A 17272-nucleotide genomic window follows, 5' to 3' on the forward strand; every position below is an offset into this window, starting at 1 on the left:
AATTAGGGCGTCATCCAAAAAAGTGTTGCAAAATCTAATGTTGAAACTGCAGACCACCTTGAGCTCGTCATTCACACGAAGTCCAGTGGGTGCTGAGTATTGCTGTGCTTCTCTTAAATTTTTAAAACATTCACAGGAGCCCTGTGAGTTTAATATAGTTTCCCAGACTTCTTGGTGTACAATTTTAGAACTGTAGTCATAATCTACATAACCTGTATGCAATTCTACTAGAAAACTAAACATTTGAAAGTTATTTATACCAAGTGATAGTATAAATATTTATGTCCTAACAACTCAGTAGCCCATATAAAATATAATACACATAAATTGGAAGAAAAAATGATATTTATATCTTATTCCTAAATAACCATAATTTCTCACTGATGGGATGTGTGTATACCCATATATATATATATATATAAACAAAAAAACAGATTTATATCTTAGGATCCTAGAACAAGTGAGCTGTCATGGATGACCCTGTCATGGTTGGATAGTAGTCATGTCTTAGTAATTAAAGCTGGAATTCTCCAGAGCGTGGGGAACCCTTCATGAAGTCTGTGAGATTTGACCTTATAACTGTATTAGTCTGTTCTCATGTTGCTAATAAAGACATCCCCAAGACTGGGTAATTTATAAAGGAAGATTTAGAGACTCACAGTTTTGTACAGATGGAGAGGCCTCAGGAAACTTACAAACATGGTGGAAGGGGAAGCAAACACTTCCTTCTTCACAAGGTGGCAGCAAGGAGAAGTGCAGAGCAAACGTGGGGGAAAAGCCCCTTATAAAACTGTCAGATCTCATGAGAATGTGTTCACTATCACAAGAACAGCATGGAGGTAACCACCCCTGCGATTCATACCTGGCTTACATTATGCACTGAAGAAAAAGTTACTGAGTTGAAAAAGTCACTCCACTGGGTCCTACCTGTGATACATGGGGATTATGGGAACTATATCAAGATGAGATTTGAGTGGGGACACAGCCAATCTCTCAGTAAGACTTACTATATCAAGAAGCCAAACCATATCACTAAGACTTATCACCTCACAACATCTATTGCAAGCACCAAATTCATGGCAGTCTGTATTTGAGAAGGAAGCAACTTATTATTTCTTCACCAAAATAAGTTTCTAGTAAACCCGGGAAGAAATTACATTAGCGACACCTTGATGTTATGCGAAAGGGCAGGTAAATGGGAAATTGGCAGCAGAAACACTCAGAATCCTCTGTTGTATCAAGCAAAGATGTGATCACCACTTTTTCTGGGAAGGACCCTTCTCGTTCCTTTTCTTTTTACTTGTCTCATTGAAGAGGCGTAAATTCCATAGTAAAAAGACACGGTGCAGTAACAGTCAGCAGCACTGGCAAAGTAACAGTCAGCATCACTGAGTCTCTGGCTACAGGTGGCCTGTAATTAGCCTTATTTTGGGATCTTTCAGAATGCTTAAGTTTATGTTTCACTCTAGCTGGCCAGATTTCAGGCCAGATGTATTCACAGGGGGTTTGAATTGAAATCTTTTACTGTTGTCCAACATTTAGAGAAAAGTATACACACCATGTAACAGGCCATTTGCTTAACCTTTCTTGGGTTTCTGTTGTGAATGTTGTAGAGACTCAGATTATTTTCAATTTGGCAATTTAACTGTCATCTGTGCTCTATTTGGCTCTAATTTTATTTTCCCCCAAAGTCTTAAATAATGACTAATTTTTTCTCTATCCAAAGGAACTGATGAACTCCATGAAGTTCTATAGTATCTTATCCCAGTGCTGAGCTCATTTTGGCTGCTGTTCTAAATGGGATATTTATAAATTGTTCAATAGCTGTTAGCAGGTGCTCTGTCTTCCTCTACAGATTCCAGTAACTCATTCAGATATATTTAGCCTTCCATTAATAATCTATTTTGTAATGTCACATGATAACAATATTCCCTAAGAGAGAAGAAAAATGTTCTCCTATTCCAGAGCCTTAGATCTACACTGTGATGTTTTTCTTACTTTCAACCACAGAATGTGAGCAGTTGTGGAAACTGTCATAGGGAATTAATGATGAGTTTAAACATTGATTTTGTTTTTCTTTGTTTTAGTACTGATATAGTTGTTTTGATTGAGTACTCCAAGTTTTCTTTTATCCTTTGAAACAGAAAAATTATTATAGCATAAAAAAGTTTTCAAGACCTTTAGTTCACAGAGTACTATTACTCCAACCAACAGAATTAAATAGTAATCAAGAATTTTTTTTTGCACTCACTTCTGATTGTCTTTCCTCACCTGGATTCCCAAGCTGGTTTTAGCAACACCCATTGATAATAGTGATTATCAGTGACCAGGAGGTACCCATTCATTTTTCTTTACAGAATATATTTTGCAATCGGGAGTGAATATTCTCTGCCTTTGTAATGTGCACTTGAAAGTCTAAAAATATCTTAAATCAAATTGTTTTCTTTAAGCCAATAAAGCCATTTGTATAAACTGGTATGCTAATGGTTGTGCTTTTTTTGTTTCTTTTCAGAGAGATGATGAGTCTTGCCCAGACCTTCCTCATTCTTGCTCCTGTACTGAAACCAATGAAGTGGCTCTGGGACCAGCGGGCCCACCAGTAAGTCTTGCTGAGTTCAGCCTTAAATGTTCTTTAATAATATTAATAGCTATCACTTGTGTGTGTCTAATATGTGTTGTCTACTGTACTAAATGGCTATTACTCACTTAATTGTAGGAATACAGTGAGACACAGAGATGTTAAGTAGCTTGATTAAAGAACACAGCTTGGAGGAGCTGGGCTTCAAATCCCAGTCTCCATGACTCCTAGAGATGCTCCTCCTCACCACTGTGCCATACGATGTCTCATACTGGTCTATACTCAAAATCTTCCCTTAAAGCTACTATGGTTAATTTTCAGTGTGAATATTTCAAACCAGGACTTTACTTGTACCTGTAAGATTTGCATACACCTGCTTTGTCCACTTTCTCTCTCTTTTTTAAACTTTTACCTTAGGTTCAGTGGTAGATGCGAAGGTTTGTTATATAGATAGGTAAACTCATGTCATGAGGATTTGTTGTACAGATTATTTCATCACCCAAGTACCAAGTCTAGTACTCAGTAGCTATTTTTCTGATCCTTTCTCTCCTTCCATCCTTCACCCTCAAGTAGGTCCCCGTGTCTGTTGTTCCTTTCCTTGTGTCCATGAGTTCTTATCATTTAGCTCCCACTTATAAGTGAAATCATGTGGTATTTGGTTTTCTGTTTCTGTGTTAGTTTCCTAAGGATAATGGCCTCCTGCTCCATAAATGTTACCACAAAAGACGTGATCTTGATCTTTTTTATAGCTGCATAATATCCCATGATGTATATGTACCACATTTTCTTTATCTGTCACTGATGGGCATTTAGGTTGATTTCATGTCTTTGCTATTGTGAATGGTGCTACAGTGAGCATTCGTGTGTATGTGTCTTTATGATAGAATGGTTTATATTCCTTTGGGTATATACCCAGTAATGGGATTGCTGGGTTGAATGGTTGTTCTGTTTGTAGCTCTTTGAGGGATCGCCACACTGCTTTTCACAATGGTTGAACTAATTTACACTCCCACCAACAGTGTATAAGTGTTCCCTTTTCTCCGCCACCTTGCCCGCGTGAGTGATTTTTTTACGTTTTAAAAATAGGCATTCTGACTGCTGTGAGATAGTATTTTATTGTGATTTTGATTTTCATTTCTCTCATGATCAGTGATATTGAGCTTTTTTTCATATGCTTTTTGGCCACTTGTATGTCTTCTTTTGAAAAGTGTCTGTTTATGTCCTTTGCTCACTTTTTAATGGGATCGTTTGGGTTTTTTCTTATAAATTTGTTTAAATTCCTAATAGAGGCTGGATATTAGACCTTTGTTAGATGCACAGTTTGCAAAAATTTTCTTCCATTCTGTAGATTGTCTGTTTACTCTGTTGATAGTTACTTTCGCTGTGCAGAAGCTCCTTAGTATAATTAGAGCCCATTTGTCAATTTTTGCTTTTGTTGTTATTGCTTTTGGTGTCTTCTTCGTCATGAAATCTTTGCTCATGCCTATGTCCTGAATGGTATTGCCTAGGTTGTCTTCCAGAGTTTTTATAGTTGTGGGTTTTACATAGACATCTTTGTCTAATTTATTAATTTTCTAATTTGTCTACCTTGCATGTTCTCATTCCAGCCAGTTGGAAAGGGAGAAAATGGTTGAGGACAGCATTTGGTTTTCATTTAAGAACAACACCCAGGGTATATGCAGCACTCTTTCTCTCATATTCCATTAGCCAGCACTTAGTCATAAGGTCATACCTACTTACATAGGATTACTTAGTCATAAGGTCATACCTACTTACATAGTTTTTGTATGTGGTATAAGGAAGGGATCCAGTTTCAATCTTCTGTGCCAGTTATCCCAGTACCATTTATTGAATAGGGAGTCCTTTCCCCGTTGCTTGTTTTTGTCAGCTCTGTTGAAAATCAGATGGTCATAGGTGTGTGGTCTTATTTTTGGGTTCTGTATTCTATTCCACTGGTCTATGTGTCTGTTCTTGTGCCAGTACCATGCTGTTTTGCTTACCATAACCCTATAGTATAGTTTGAAGTTGCATAACATGATGCTCCAGCTTTGTTATTTTTACTTAGGATTGCCTTGACTATGCAGGCTCTTTTGTGATTCCACATGAATTTTAAAATAGTTTTTTTCTAGTTCTGTAAAGAATGTTATTGGTAGTTTGATAGGAGCAGCATTAACTCTGTAAATTGCTTTGGGGAGTATGGTCATTTAAACAATATTAATCCTTCCTATCCAAGAGCATGGAATGTTCTATTTGTTTATGTCATCTCTGATTTCTTTGAGCAGTGTTATAATTCTCAATGTAGAGATCTTTCAGCTTCCTAGTTAGCTGTATTCCTAGGCATTTTATGCTTTTTGTGGCAGTTGTAGATGGTACTGCATTCTTGATTTGACTCTTGGCTTGGCTGCTGTTGGTGTATAGGAATGTTAGTGATCTTTGTGCATTGATTTTATATCCTGAAATGTTGCCAAAGTTGTTTATTAGCTGAAGGAGCTTTTGGGCTAAGATGATGGGATTTTCTAGATATAGAATCATGTCATCTACAAACAGGGATAGTTTGACTCCCTGTCTTCCTATTTGGATGCCTTTATTTCTTTCTCTTGTCTGATTGCACTGGCCAGGACTTCCAATACTACATTAAATAGGAGTAGTAAGAGAGAACATCCTTGTCTTGTGCTGGTTTTCAATAGGAAATGCTTCCAGCTTTTGCCCATTCAGTATGATGTTGGCTGCAGGTTTGTCATATATGGTCCTTCTTATTTTAAGTTATGTTCCTTCAATACCTATTTTATTGAGAGTTTTTAACATGAAGGGATGTTGAATTTTATCAAAAGCCTTTTTTGCATCTATTTAGATAATTATGTGGTTTTTGTCTTTGGTTCTGTTTATGTGATGAATCACATTTATTGATTTGCATATGTTGAGCCAACCTGGCATCCCAGGGATGAAGCCTACTTGACTGTGGTGGATTAGCTTTTTGGTGTGCTGCTGAATTCAGTTTGCAAGTATTTTGTTGAGGAATTTTGAATTGATGTTCATCAAGGATATTAGCCTGAAGTTTTCTGTTGTTGTGTCTCTTCCAGGTTTTGCTATCAGGATGATGCTGACCTCATAGAATGAGTTGAGGAGGAGTTATTCCTCCTCAATTTTTTGCAATAGTTTCAAAAGGAATGTTACCAGCTCTTCTTTGTACATCTGGTAGAATTTGACTGTGAATCCTTCTGGCCCTGGGCTTTTTTTTGTTGCTAGACTATTTATTATGGATTCAATTTCAGACCTTGTTATTGGTCTGTTCAGGGAATCAGTTTCTTTCTGGTTTAGTCTTGGGAGGGTGTATGTGTCCAGGAGTTTATCCATCTCCTCTACATTTTCTAGTATGTGTACATAGAGGTATTTGTAGTAGTTTCTAATGGTTACTTTTATTTCTGTGGGGTCAGGTTAACATTCCCTTTGTCGTTTGTAATTGTATTTATTTGGATCTTTCTTCTTTTCTGCTTTATTAGTCTAGCTGGTGGCTTATCTATCTTACTAATTTTTTCAAAAAACTAACTACTGGATTTGTTGTCTTTTGAATGTTTTTTCGTGTCTTGATTTCCTTCAGTTCAGCCCTGATCTTGGTTATTTTTTGTCTTCTGCTAGTTTTGGGGTTGGTTTGGTCTTGCTTCTTTCATTCTCTCAGTTGTGATATTAGGTTGTTAATTTGAGATCCTTCTAACTTTTTGATGTGGGTGTTTAGTGCTATGAATTTTCCTCGTAACACTGCCTTAGCTGTGTCCCAGAGATCCTGGTAAGTTGTACCTTTGTTCTCATTAGTTTCAAAGAACTTCTTGATTCTGCTTAATTTTAACTTTTTATGTATCCTGAGATTATGTTAAAATGTTAAAAAAATTACAACTGTTGTCTTCCTATTGGCTTGTTATGTGAATCATTGTAAATGAAACCATTTAACTTCAGTAATGCTTTTTACTTCAAGTCTGATTTGTCTAATATTAATATGCTTCCAATATTTGTGTTTTGGATTCTTTGTCTAACTTATTAATTTTCTAATTTGTCTACCTTGCATGTTCTCATTCCAGCCAGTTGGAAAGGGAGAAAATGGTTGAGGACAGCATTTGGTTTTCATTTAAGAACAACACCCAGGGTATATGCAGCACTCTTTCTCTCATATTCCATTAGCCAGCACTTAGTCATAAGGTCATACCTACTTACATAGGATTACAAGAAATCAAGTCCCTAGATGGATGGTTATGTGTTTAGTTAAAACTCAGGGGATCATATTATTACAAAGAAGCAGTGGAAATGAATGTGAGGACAATTAGCAATTTCTGTACAACTGTGAAAACTATCTTTTTTTTTTTTCTGAGACAGAGTTTCGCTCTTGTTGCCCAGGCTGGAGTACAATGGCACAATCTCGGCTCACTGCAACCTCTGCCTCCCAGGTTCAAGTGATTCTCCTGCCTCAGCCTCCTGAGTAACTGGGATTACAGGCATGTGCCACCATGCCAGGCTAATTTTTTGTATTTTTAGTAGAGATGGGGTTTCTCCATGTTTGTCAGGCTGGTCTTGAACTCCTGACCTCAGGTGATCTGCCCGCCTTGGCCTCCCAAAGTGCTGGGATTGCAGGCGTGAGCCACCATGCCTCACTGAAAACTATCTTTTGAAAACACTTCAGATGTCAGAAATAAAAATATTTCAGATGAACGAAAACTATTAATTTACCACCAATATTCTCTCTAAGGAATATGCATAAGACATAATTTAAAATAAAGAAAAATAATACCAGAAGAAATTATGACCAAAGAAATAGCAAATATATGGGCAAATCTTAACAAATATTAATTTGTAACATATATATTTTCTTCATTGTTTATTTGCAACATTTTGATGTCTTTATATTTATATTTTAGATATTTCTCTTTAAATAGCATATGCCAAGATTTTGCTTTTAATTCGGTTTTACAATCTTTCTTTTGTAGTTTAGTCCATTTCTATTGGTTGCGATAACTGACCTATTCTGATTTACATCCACAACTTTAATTTTACTTTCTTGGTTTTTCTTGATTTCTCAATTTTTGCTTTTTTATTCGTATCACATATATATTTCTTGCTTGAGATTGTATTTATTTTTGTCTTTAAGTTTTGCTTTTATTGCATTCTTTTTTTCCCTTCCACTAGTTTGGAAAGTATACTCTATGGCTTTTCTTTTTCTTGCATTTTTTTCTATGAAATAGTAGATTTGTTTTGGTTATCTTTTTGTTGTTACTTTCCTTTTTTTCTTTTCTTTTCTTTTTTTTTTAAATTATACTTTAAGTTCTAGGGTACATGTGAACAACGTGCGGGTTTGTTACACATATATATACATGTGCCATGTTGGTGTGCTGCACCCATTAACTCATCATTTATGTTAGGTATATCTCCTAATGTTATCCCTCCCCCCTACCCCCTCCCCACAATAGGACCCAGTGTCTGATGCTCCCCTTCCCGTGTCCAAGTGATCTCATTGTTCAGTTCCCACCTATGAGTGAGAACACGCGGTATTTGGTTTTCTGTGTTGTGATAGTTTGCTGAGAATGATGGTTTCCAGCTTCATCCATGTTCCTACAAAGGTCACGAACTCATCCTTTTTCATGGCTGCATAGTATTCCATGGTGTATATGTGCCACATTTTCTTAATCCAGTCTGTCACTGATGGACATTTGGGTTGATTCCAAGTCTTTGCTATTGTGAATAGTGCTGCAGTAAACATACGTGTGCATGTGTCTTTATAGCAGCATGACTTATAATCCTTTGGGTATATCCCCAGTAATGGGATGGCTGGGTCAAATGGTATTTCTAGTTCTAGATCCTTGAGGAATTGCCACACTGTCTTCCACAATGGTTGAACTAGTTTACAGTCCCACCAGTAGTGTGAAAGTGTTCCTGTTTCTCCACATCCTCTCCAGCACCTGTTGTTTCCTGACATTTTAATGATTGCCATTCTAACTGGTGTGAGATGGTATCTCATTGTGGTTTTGATTTGCATTTCTCTGATGGCGAGTGATGATGAGCATTTTTTCATGTGTCTGTTGGCTGTATGCATGTCTTCTTTTGAAAAGTATCTATTCATATCCTTTGCCCACTTTTTGATGGGGTTGTTTGTTTTTCTCTTATAAATTTGATTGAGTTCGTTATAGGTTCTGGATATTAGCCCTGGCTTTTCTATTAATAGCTGACCCAGAAGTTTTTACCAGATATACTTAGCTTAACAAAGTTCGAAATAATCAGCATTTCTATACTTCTTTGCCAGTGTGATGAGTTGGAATTCTTTCAACTTAGATCGTCTTCTTAATAATTTACATGCTCTTACTACCCAGTGTTTTAATACTGTTTTTAACATCGCAAATTAGATGTCTTGGTTATTATTATTGCCTGTGTGAGCTCTAAAACATAAACTCTCCAACAAGTCTCAGCCACCTTTCCCATCCTTCCTGAGGGCACTTTCAGTTCACATGTGCACTATAATTTTTTTAGTTTTATTTTTTTCTTCTTGGTTTTTAAGAATAGAGTTCTTAATTACAATAGTGTTTTAGCCAGCATTAATGCATGTTTATAAGTGGGAGGGTTTTCAAGTTTTTTCATATGTAATATGCTGGAACAAGTCATAAAATATTTATTTGTGACCTAAACAGCAAACTTTCTAATGAGGAGAAGGAGCAGAGATGTGAAAGGGAAGGGTTGAGCTTTGATTTGGAGGGGAAAAAAGGTGTAAAATAAGAAAAAAGCAATTGAAATGTTATATTTCAAAAATTTCAAATAAGGAAATTTTGTATTCTAAATAAAGCATAATAATAAACTAATTAAGAAATAGTATCTTGAGCAATATGTAATAAATTCTGTTTGACGATTGAACATACTTTGATTGTTTTCTCATTCATGAATTTCACAGTAGTATGATGTATCAATAAAACCAAAGGATCTGTAGGAAGACCTGAATAGAAGAATCCTATTCTCTTTGCAAAAGCTAACCCTCTCTTATTGAAAAGATGATTGTTTTCATCCACAAGTATTTGTTGAATTCTTGTCCCATGCCCAGTGACAAGAGTTAAGGATGAGGTGGAAATTAAGTTAGAAGTATAAAATGATCCCTGGCTTTTGGACACAGTGCCTCTGACATGAATATCTGTGAGATAAACAGTCTTGATTATTATAATTTGAATAAAATCTTCAGTTGAAGATATATTTGAATATATATTTGAATAAAATCTTCAGTTGAAAACAGATCATTTAAGATGCACAAACAAAAAGTTGTGACAGACTGGGTATATTAACTGAGATAGACTAGGCTGCGAGAAACAGAAAATTTAGCTAACACAGTAGTGTAAACTGTGAGGACAATAGGACATTTATTGTTTGCTCAATAAAAGGTTTAGAGGCAGATGATCTGAAGAAGGCAAATGAGGCTGCTAGACAACTTCTTCAAGAACTTGTGCTTGCTCTAGCTTCCTATGTTGCTTTTCTTAGGTTTGCTGCTTCTTGATCAAATTGGCCAAAACTGCTTAACACAACTATTCCTGCTTGCAAAGAAAAGCCAAGACAACAAGTATCTGTCTTTTTTGGCCTTTATCGTAGGCGTGAAATGGAGAAGGGGGTCAGAAAAGGCTCTTAGGGAGCCAGCCATAGTGTCTGACACGCTGGAGGAAAAACTATAATGGAGCATGTATAGAAATCTGATATACGGCACTTGATATTGGCATTGCAGATCAAGTAGAGAAATGATTGGTATTCAGTAATGGTGCTGGGACATTTAGTTTTCCATGTAGAAAATATCTACAAATAAAAGTATATATAACATCTGAGTTTGTGTAAGTACACTCCATGATGTTCACACAATGACAAAATTGCCTAACAAAACATTTCTCAGAATGCACTTCCATCACCAAGCAATGTATGACTTCTTATGAAGAATTTCTACTCATTAAAGAGAAAAAGACATGTAACCCAATAGAAAACTGAGTGAAGTGTATAAATAGATGGTCACAGTGAGAATAAATGCAAATAAACTTATGAAAAGATACATAATCATAATAGTTTTCAGGGAAATGAAAATTGGAACAAGAATAAGGTTTTTCTTTAGCAATCTGGTTGATAAAAATGTAAAGTTTGGAAATATTCAGGGTTGATTAAGATTTAAGGAAACAGGGCCCCCCTTAAACTGTTGGCAGATCTATAAACTGGCACAGTTAGTTTAGAGTGCAATCTGATAATGTATCTGCAAATTTATCAGCTTTCACTTATGATTCTATTCTTGGTATCTTCTTCTGAGAAATAGTAAATTTTACTTAAGGGATATGTAAGGATGTCAATTGAAACATGTTTTAAATTTTTTTTAATTTTTTATTTTTTGAGACTGAGTCTCACTCTATCATTTTGGCTGGGGTGCAGTGGCATGATCTCGGCTCACTGCAACCTCTGCCTCCTGGGTTTAAGCGATTCTCCTGCCTTAACCTCCCAAACAGCTGGGATTACAGACCTGTGCCACCATGCTTGGCTAATTTTTGTATTTTTGGTAGAAATGGGGTTTCACCATGTTGGCCAGGCTGGTCTCGAACCCTTAACCTCAAGTGATCCACTGGCCTCGGCCTCCCAAAGTGCTGGGATTACAGGCATGAGCCAGCGCGCCCAGCCTGAAGCATTATTTAAACGGCTGAAAATTGTGGGAATAAAACTACTTAAATTTCCAATAATAAAAGAATGGCTAAACAAACTCTTACATATCCAAGGTTCAGACAACTATGCAACAGTTAAGAATGAATTAGATCTATGTGTGCTATAATAAAAAATCACTAAAGCATATTAAGTTGAAGTCATAGCTGTGTAAAAAGCGTGACATCACATATTTAAAACATACACAGCAAAAATACAATAATACTATAGGCAGTATTTTCTATAGATACATATGCACATGAATAAAATTACATTTTATAATTGTATTTTTAAAATCTGGAAGATGAGTAACTAATTGATAAAAAGGAAGAGTGCATGTAAATTTTTTTTTAAAAGCCAAGGAAATTTTAAATATCACCTGACCCAGTGTTTTCTTAAGCGATACAGTGTTCTGCTAATGGTGTACGGTATCCCTTTCAGTAATCCTGGACATAGCATGAAATAAATTGGAATCACACAGGCAGAAAGTTAGTCCATTTTCAAGGATTTTTCCATCCTTCTGCTCAGGTGAAAGATAAATTCTGTCTGGTGCCCACGTGGTCCTCCTAACACTTATTCGTCTCCCTTTTTATTAAAGAGCAAACTCTTGGCTCACAGATTTCAATAGAAACAGAATCTAGCTAAATTTAGTAGCAGTATTTACAGTGTATTGATTTCTAAGATTACCTTATAGTTTTAGCAAGCAATACTTTTTTTCATTTACTGTAATGCTGTATTTGCTTTTAAAATAAGTGAAATAGTCAATTAAGATATTCAGTAAATACACACATGTGTTTAGACACATGTGAATGTACATACAGGAAATATATATATAACATGTATATACATATTATGTTTGTAGATATATATCTATATAAAGAATACTGCTATTAAATAATAGTCTAGATAGGGCATTAATATGGCAAAAACTTTGAGGGGAAATATGAATGACAACTTTCAGAAAGATGAAACTAATTGTCCTTTTGTTGTATAAAGAAAATTAGGTTGTTGTTACTTTCATGTGCTTTTTACAATTTAATTGGATCATCTCAAAGTTATGATTTATATGTTATATATATGTTATATAACATATATAATTTTGATTAACTGTGTATTCTTTGGATCATTAGTAATGGTAGTCTTCTATAATCACTAAGTAAATAAAATCTTACGATTTTTCAGTATTTAAAAAAGATTTGGCAAAGAAAGTTTTCCAAAACCATGAAAGGGCTGGGGCTGGGTGGTAAATTTCCAGTGAAGGATCATGATGAATGTATACTATTACACAGTGTGTTGGCCTTTACATGAAATAATAATGAGTTAATTCATACTATTAAGGAAAATGAATGAAATACACTGTTTTGAGATTTGTCTTTGAGCTAATATTTAACATCTGTTTGCCAGGGTGGTCCGGGACTCCGAGGACCAAAGGGCCAGCAAGGTGAACCAGGTCCAAAGGTAATGTGCATGTTCTCCCTCTCTCTCTCTCTCTCTCTCTCTCTCTCTGTCTCCTCCCTCTCTCTGTCTCCCCCCGCCTCTGTCTCTCTCTGTCTCTCTCTCTCTCTCTGTCTCATCTCTCTCTCTCTCTCATAAATAGCCATCATTTTGGAATTAAGTATGACTTAGTTCACTCTTGCAATCTAAACTTCCTTCTATTTTTATGAAAGTTGTGCCTAACTCTTCTTCCTTATTTTAAGAGACTATGCTTTTTAATCCAAAAGAATATTTAATAAGTCAGTGGAAAGAAAGGCTTCTGGATCAGAAATAAGAATGTCAATGTTCTGAGTGGTTTAGTCTCCAAGGTAGTTCTCTCAGAATTTGTACATTCTTCTCTTCCTTTACCTACAACAAAAGCATATCTTTAGAGGAATCATGCAGAACCACAACTTGGCATCATTCCTTTCCAGGTAATTTCTCAGGTTTTGGATTCCTCCTTCTCCACTGCACTATATATAATCAAACACACAACTCCGTTTTTCATTCTTACTGCCCAGGGTCATCAAATATGGTGGTTCAGGTTGTACACTGTACAAAGGCACCCGCCAAGAGACCAAGCCATGCCAAGCCATGTCAAGAAACACATTTTTCTACTTTGCACAAAGGCATCCTGAGGACTGGCAGAAGCCCAGTCACTAATGAACCTCAGGCCTCCCCATCTTCTCTCCGGCTCTTGGCAAATCTTCTAACTGGTCTTCTGTCCCAAGTGGCTTAACATTTCGATTGATTCTTCACATCTGCCCCCAGATTAATTTCCTTAAAGTCTATGCTGGATCACATCATACTCTTCAAAAACCTGCAGTCACATGCTGTTGCCTTTAGAATACCATTCACCCTCTTTGCTGAGGCATTGAAGGTCCTTTATAACTTGACTCCCATTTCATTTTCACCATGTTGCTCCACATGTTCTCTTCTCCATCCATCTTGCTTGACTTACTGCTCAATGTGGTTTCTTATTAAATTTACATAACATTTATTCATGGGGAGGAGAACATTGCAAGGCTTTTTACCATAAAATTGGAAACAGATGAAGCAAGGTAGAAGAAAATATTGGGATAAAAAAGAAGTAAATGAAAGAAGGCTGAAGATAATCAGGTACTACCCAATTCAAAATTCAGAACATAAGATGTCTCCTTTTTTGTTTATTTTGTTTGCTGGGACAGACTTGATGTATCTTACTTGGCTCCATCTTTTATGGTGCTGTAAGAAGGGCAGCAGTTGGAGGCCTCCTCTCAAGCAAGGGTGCACTGGATCTTCCTCAGTTTCACCCAAAGGCAATGCCCCTCTGCTCCTATAGATTCTAGTTCCCTCCTCCCAATGCCTCTATCAGCATGACCCCGGTGTTTTCTAACATGATCACTGGATGATTGTTCTAATCATGAAGATAAATGAGTTCGTAGATGTTTGGTGGTCCCAAGACCTACCCATTTCCTCCAATTATCCATTCCCATGGGACTGCTACTGATACAGTTATTTCTGTATGATGATTTTGATGAATCACAGATCCAAATATGTAGTGGTTTTTGAAAAAAGTCTTATTGGACAACGAATGTTGACATGTCCACCAATGTGGACAGTGCGGGAATAGATACCTTCCATACAGAAGGTCTCAATATGTATTATTTTTTATTTTGTTGCAGCAAATACAGAATAAGAATTTGGAAGGACAAAGCAACCTTCTTCTTGGTCTCCCCTCATCATTTTTGCCTCATATTTTACAGGATAAAATGGGACCCCCTACTTTTTGCCCTTCTACTCTATTTGCAATTTCTTGATAATATATTATTAAACTCAGCCAGGTGCAGTGGCTCATACCTGTAATCTCAGCACATTGGGAGGCTGAGGCAGGTGGATCACCTGAGGTCAGCAGTTCAAGACCAGCCTGGCCAACATAGTGAAACCCTGTCTCTACTAAAAATACAAAATTAGCTGCGTGTGGTGGCGGGCACCTATAGTCCCAGCTACTCGGGAGACTGAGACAGGAGAATTGCTTGAACCTGGGAGGCGGAGGCTGCAGTGAGCAGAGATCGCGCCACTGCACTCCAGCCTGGGCAAGACAGAGCAAGACTCCATCTCAAAAATAAATAAATAAATAATATATTATTTAACTATTATATGTTAAAATGATATATTATTAAACCATTATAAATACTAAGTAATACATAAAAATTGCCTCCTTGCCACCTCCGTTGTATTTTTAAAAATCCCACTCCCTCCCTCTTCCTTCTTCTTATGCCATGCTCCTTGTAAGAATAGTTATCACTCAGTGCTTTCACATGCTCACCTCCCAAAGAATTCTCAACCCATATATGCTTCCTCTTCCTCTGGGAGTCCTATGAAAATTCTCTCATAAAAGTTCCCAATTACTTGCTTGTTACCAGTTCCATAGATTAGGGTTTAATTTTTCTTGAGATCTCTACAAAATTTAACACAATCAAACACTTCTTTGTTTGAAAATTTCTCCTCCTTTGGCCGTTTCTGTACCACAGTACCACTCCATCTTCAGCCTCTTCCTAATTCTCAGGCTTTTTCATTTCAGATTCTTCCCCAGGTTTCTCTTCCTTTCCCTTCTACCTGATTATCGTCTCATTTTTATCCACATTCTGTTTCACTCACTCAATATATTCTCTTTAATAACCTCACCTATAAATATATTTTCAACTACTCCAAAATCCAGACTTAGCCTTACTCCTTGGCCTGCTGGACATTTCCATGAGGTTTATCCCATGTACCTAAATCTTAACAAGTCTTAGTCTGCACTCGTTATCTACCCACACTTTACCCCCACAAAGGCTTTTTTTTTCTTGTATTCTTTGTCCCAAGTAATGAGTTCACCAATCTCACATCTAAGATGATACCCAGATGTTGGAGATCCAATTTAATAAAAGAATAGCTTTAGTTGAAGTCACAAAATGAGACAGAAGAGGTTGAGGATAGGTAGGTTTTTCTGGGTCTAAGATTTCCTACGTGGTTTAGTTTTAGTTAAACCGCAACAAGGTCCAAGCTACAGAAGTAAGGGTAACAGAAGTAAGGGTGAAAGGGATGTCTGATCCTGAAAAAGAAAGGAAGTAAAATAAGCTGGGCATTGTGGCTCACACCTGTAGTCCCAGCACTTTCGGAGGTCAAATTGGGAAGATCACCTGAGGTCAGGAGTTCCAGATCAGCCTGGCCAACATGGTGAAACCCCATCTCTACTAAAAATACAAAAATTAGCCAGGTGTGGTGGTACACGCCTGTAATCCTAGCTACTAGGGAGGCTGAGGCAGGAGAATCACTTGAACCTAGGAGCAGGAGGTTGTGGTGAGCTGAGATCGTGCCACTGCACTCCAGCCTGGGCAGCAGAATGAGACTCTATCTCAAAAACAAAAAATAAAGAAGGAAGTAAAATAATACTAAGCCTAGGGAAGGTCATTCAGTGGACATTGAAGCAGTTATAGTGTGATGGCAGCATCAAAGTAAGGAAGAAAGCAGAGGCTAGGTGCAAAGTTCTCAATAAATACAGAGGAGTCCCCCTGAGGTAGGTGGTTGACAGTAGTGAAGACAGAGAGAATGTAGTTCATCTGGACGGTGTGAACCTTCCCAGACTAGGAGGGTGGTCTTGAAGCACTTATAAATTTGTTATGGAGTGTGGGGGGTCTCATTACTTACATAATTGGCATAGCACTCTTATTTACAGAAGCAAAAGTAGTAATGATAATCATAAAGTTGCAGCAATCCCTGTGTGTTTACTTTTATGGTTTACTGATGACATTTTGCCTGGAAGGTAAATCATTTGAAGCTTGATGTCTTGTTATCCTGAGTATTTCCTATCTTGGGAAAAACTATATAAGAAAACAAATTATAATTGTCCTAAGCAGAAATATTTTTTAGATGTCAGAGAGTCTAACTTACTTTTAGGATGATACTTCTCTGTTGCCTTCCAGGGACCAGATGGCCCTCGGGGTGAAGTTGGTCTACCAGGACCTCAGGGTCCACCTGGACCCCAAGGACCAAGTGGTCTGTCCATTCAAGGAATGCCCGTGAGTTATGTTCAAACATTCAGATGGATTTTATTGTTGTCTCTTTTCCATGCGGTTACAAAGAATGAACTTTTGTCTTCTGTATCTTCATAATGAATATCAGTCCCTTTGAAAACAATGACGGAGTGTCATTTCACTAATTGTGCCCTTAGCCATTTTTTGTTCAATGATGAAGGTCTTTTAACAAATAAGTACATGCATACTATTGGAGGTAGGTCCATCCACAAGCATTGTGTCTATAGAGAAAGAACAAAGCTTAGCATATATAGCCCTTTTTCTCTTTTAACTAAATTCTTAATGGATGTGATAACATCCAGAAAGTAACAAATGTTATACAAATTTAAGTTTTTTCATTATGTGTGGTAACTGCTGATATAAATTAATAAAAGCCGTTTATTCACAATCCTTATCTCAGATGACATCGAAGTGCAGTTTATGGAGAGTGAGAGTTTTAGAATTTTAGACAGTGTACTTTATATAGCTGCATTTCTTTGGAAAG

At 36.8% G+C, this 17272-nt stretch overlaps 1 protein-coding gene across 3 annotated transcripts in view; it reads left to right on the forward strand.

Annotated features, from left to right (window-relative positions):
• Nucleotides 1-17272, forward strand: part of COL14A1 (collagen type XIV alpha 1 chain) — a 245527-nt gene that overhangs the window by 168195 nt on the left and 60060 nt on the right. For all 3 annotated transcript variants that reach the window (XM_005563999.5, XM_005563997.5, XM_005563998.5), the window contains exons 36-38: nucleotides 2513-2599; nucleotides 12662-12715; nucleotides 16678-16773. In XM_005563999.5, coding sequence (XP_005564056.2) covers nucleotides 2513-2599; nucleotides 12662-12715; nucleotides 16678-16773 — 237 coding nt within the window. The remainder of the gene's footprint in view (nucleotides 1-2512; nucleotides 2600-12661; nucleotides 12716-16677; nucleotides 16774-17272) is intronic.

This window comes from Macaca fascicularis, chromosome 8 (assembly GCF_037993035.2).
Source record: "Macaca fascicularis isolate 582-1 chromosome 8, T2T-MFA8v1.1".
Classification (NCBI taxonomy): Eukaryota; Metazoa; Chordata; class Mammalia; order Primates; family Cercopithecidae; genus Macaca; species Macaca fascicularis.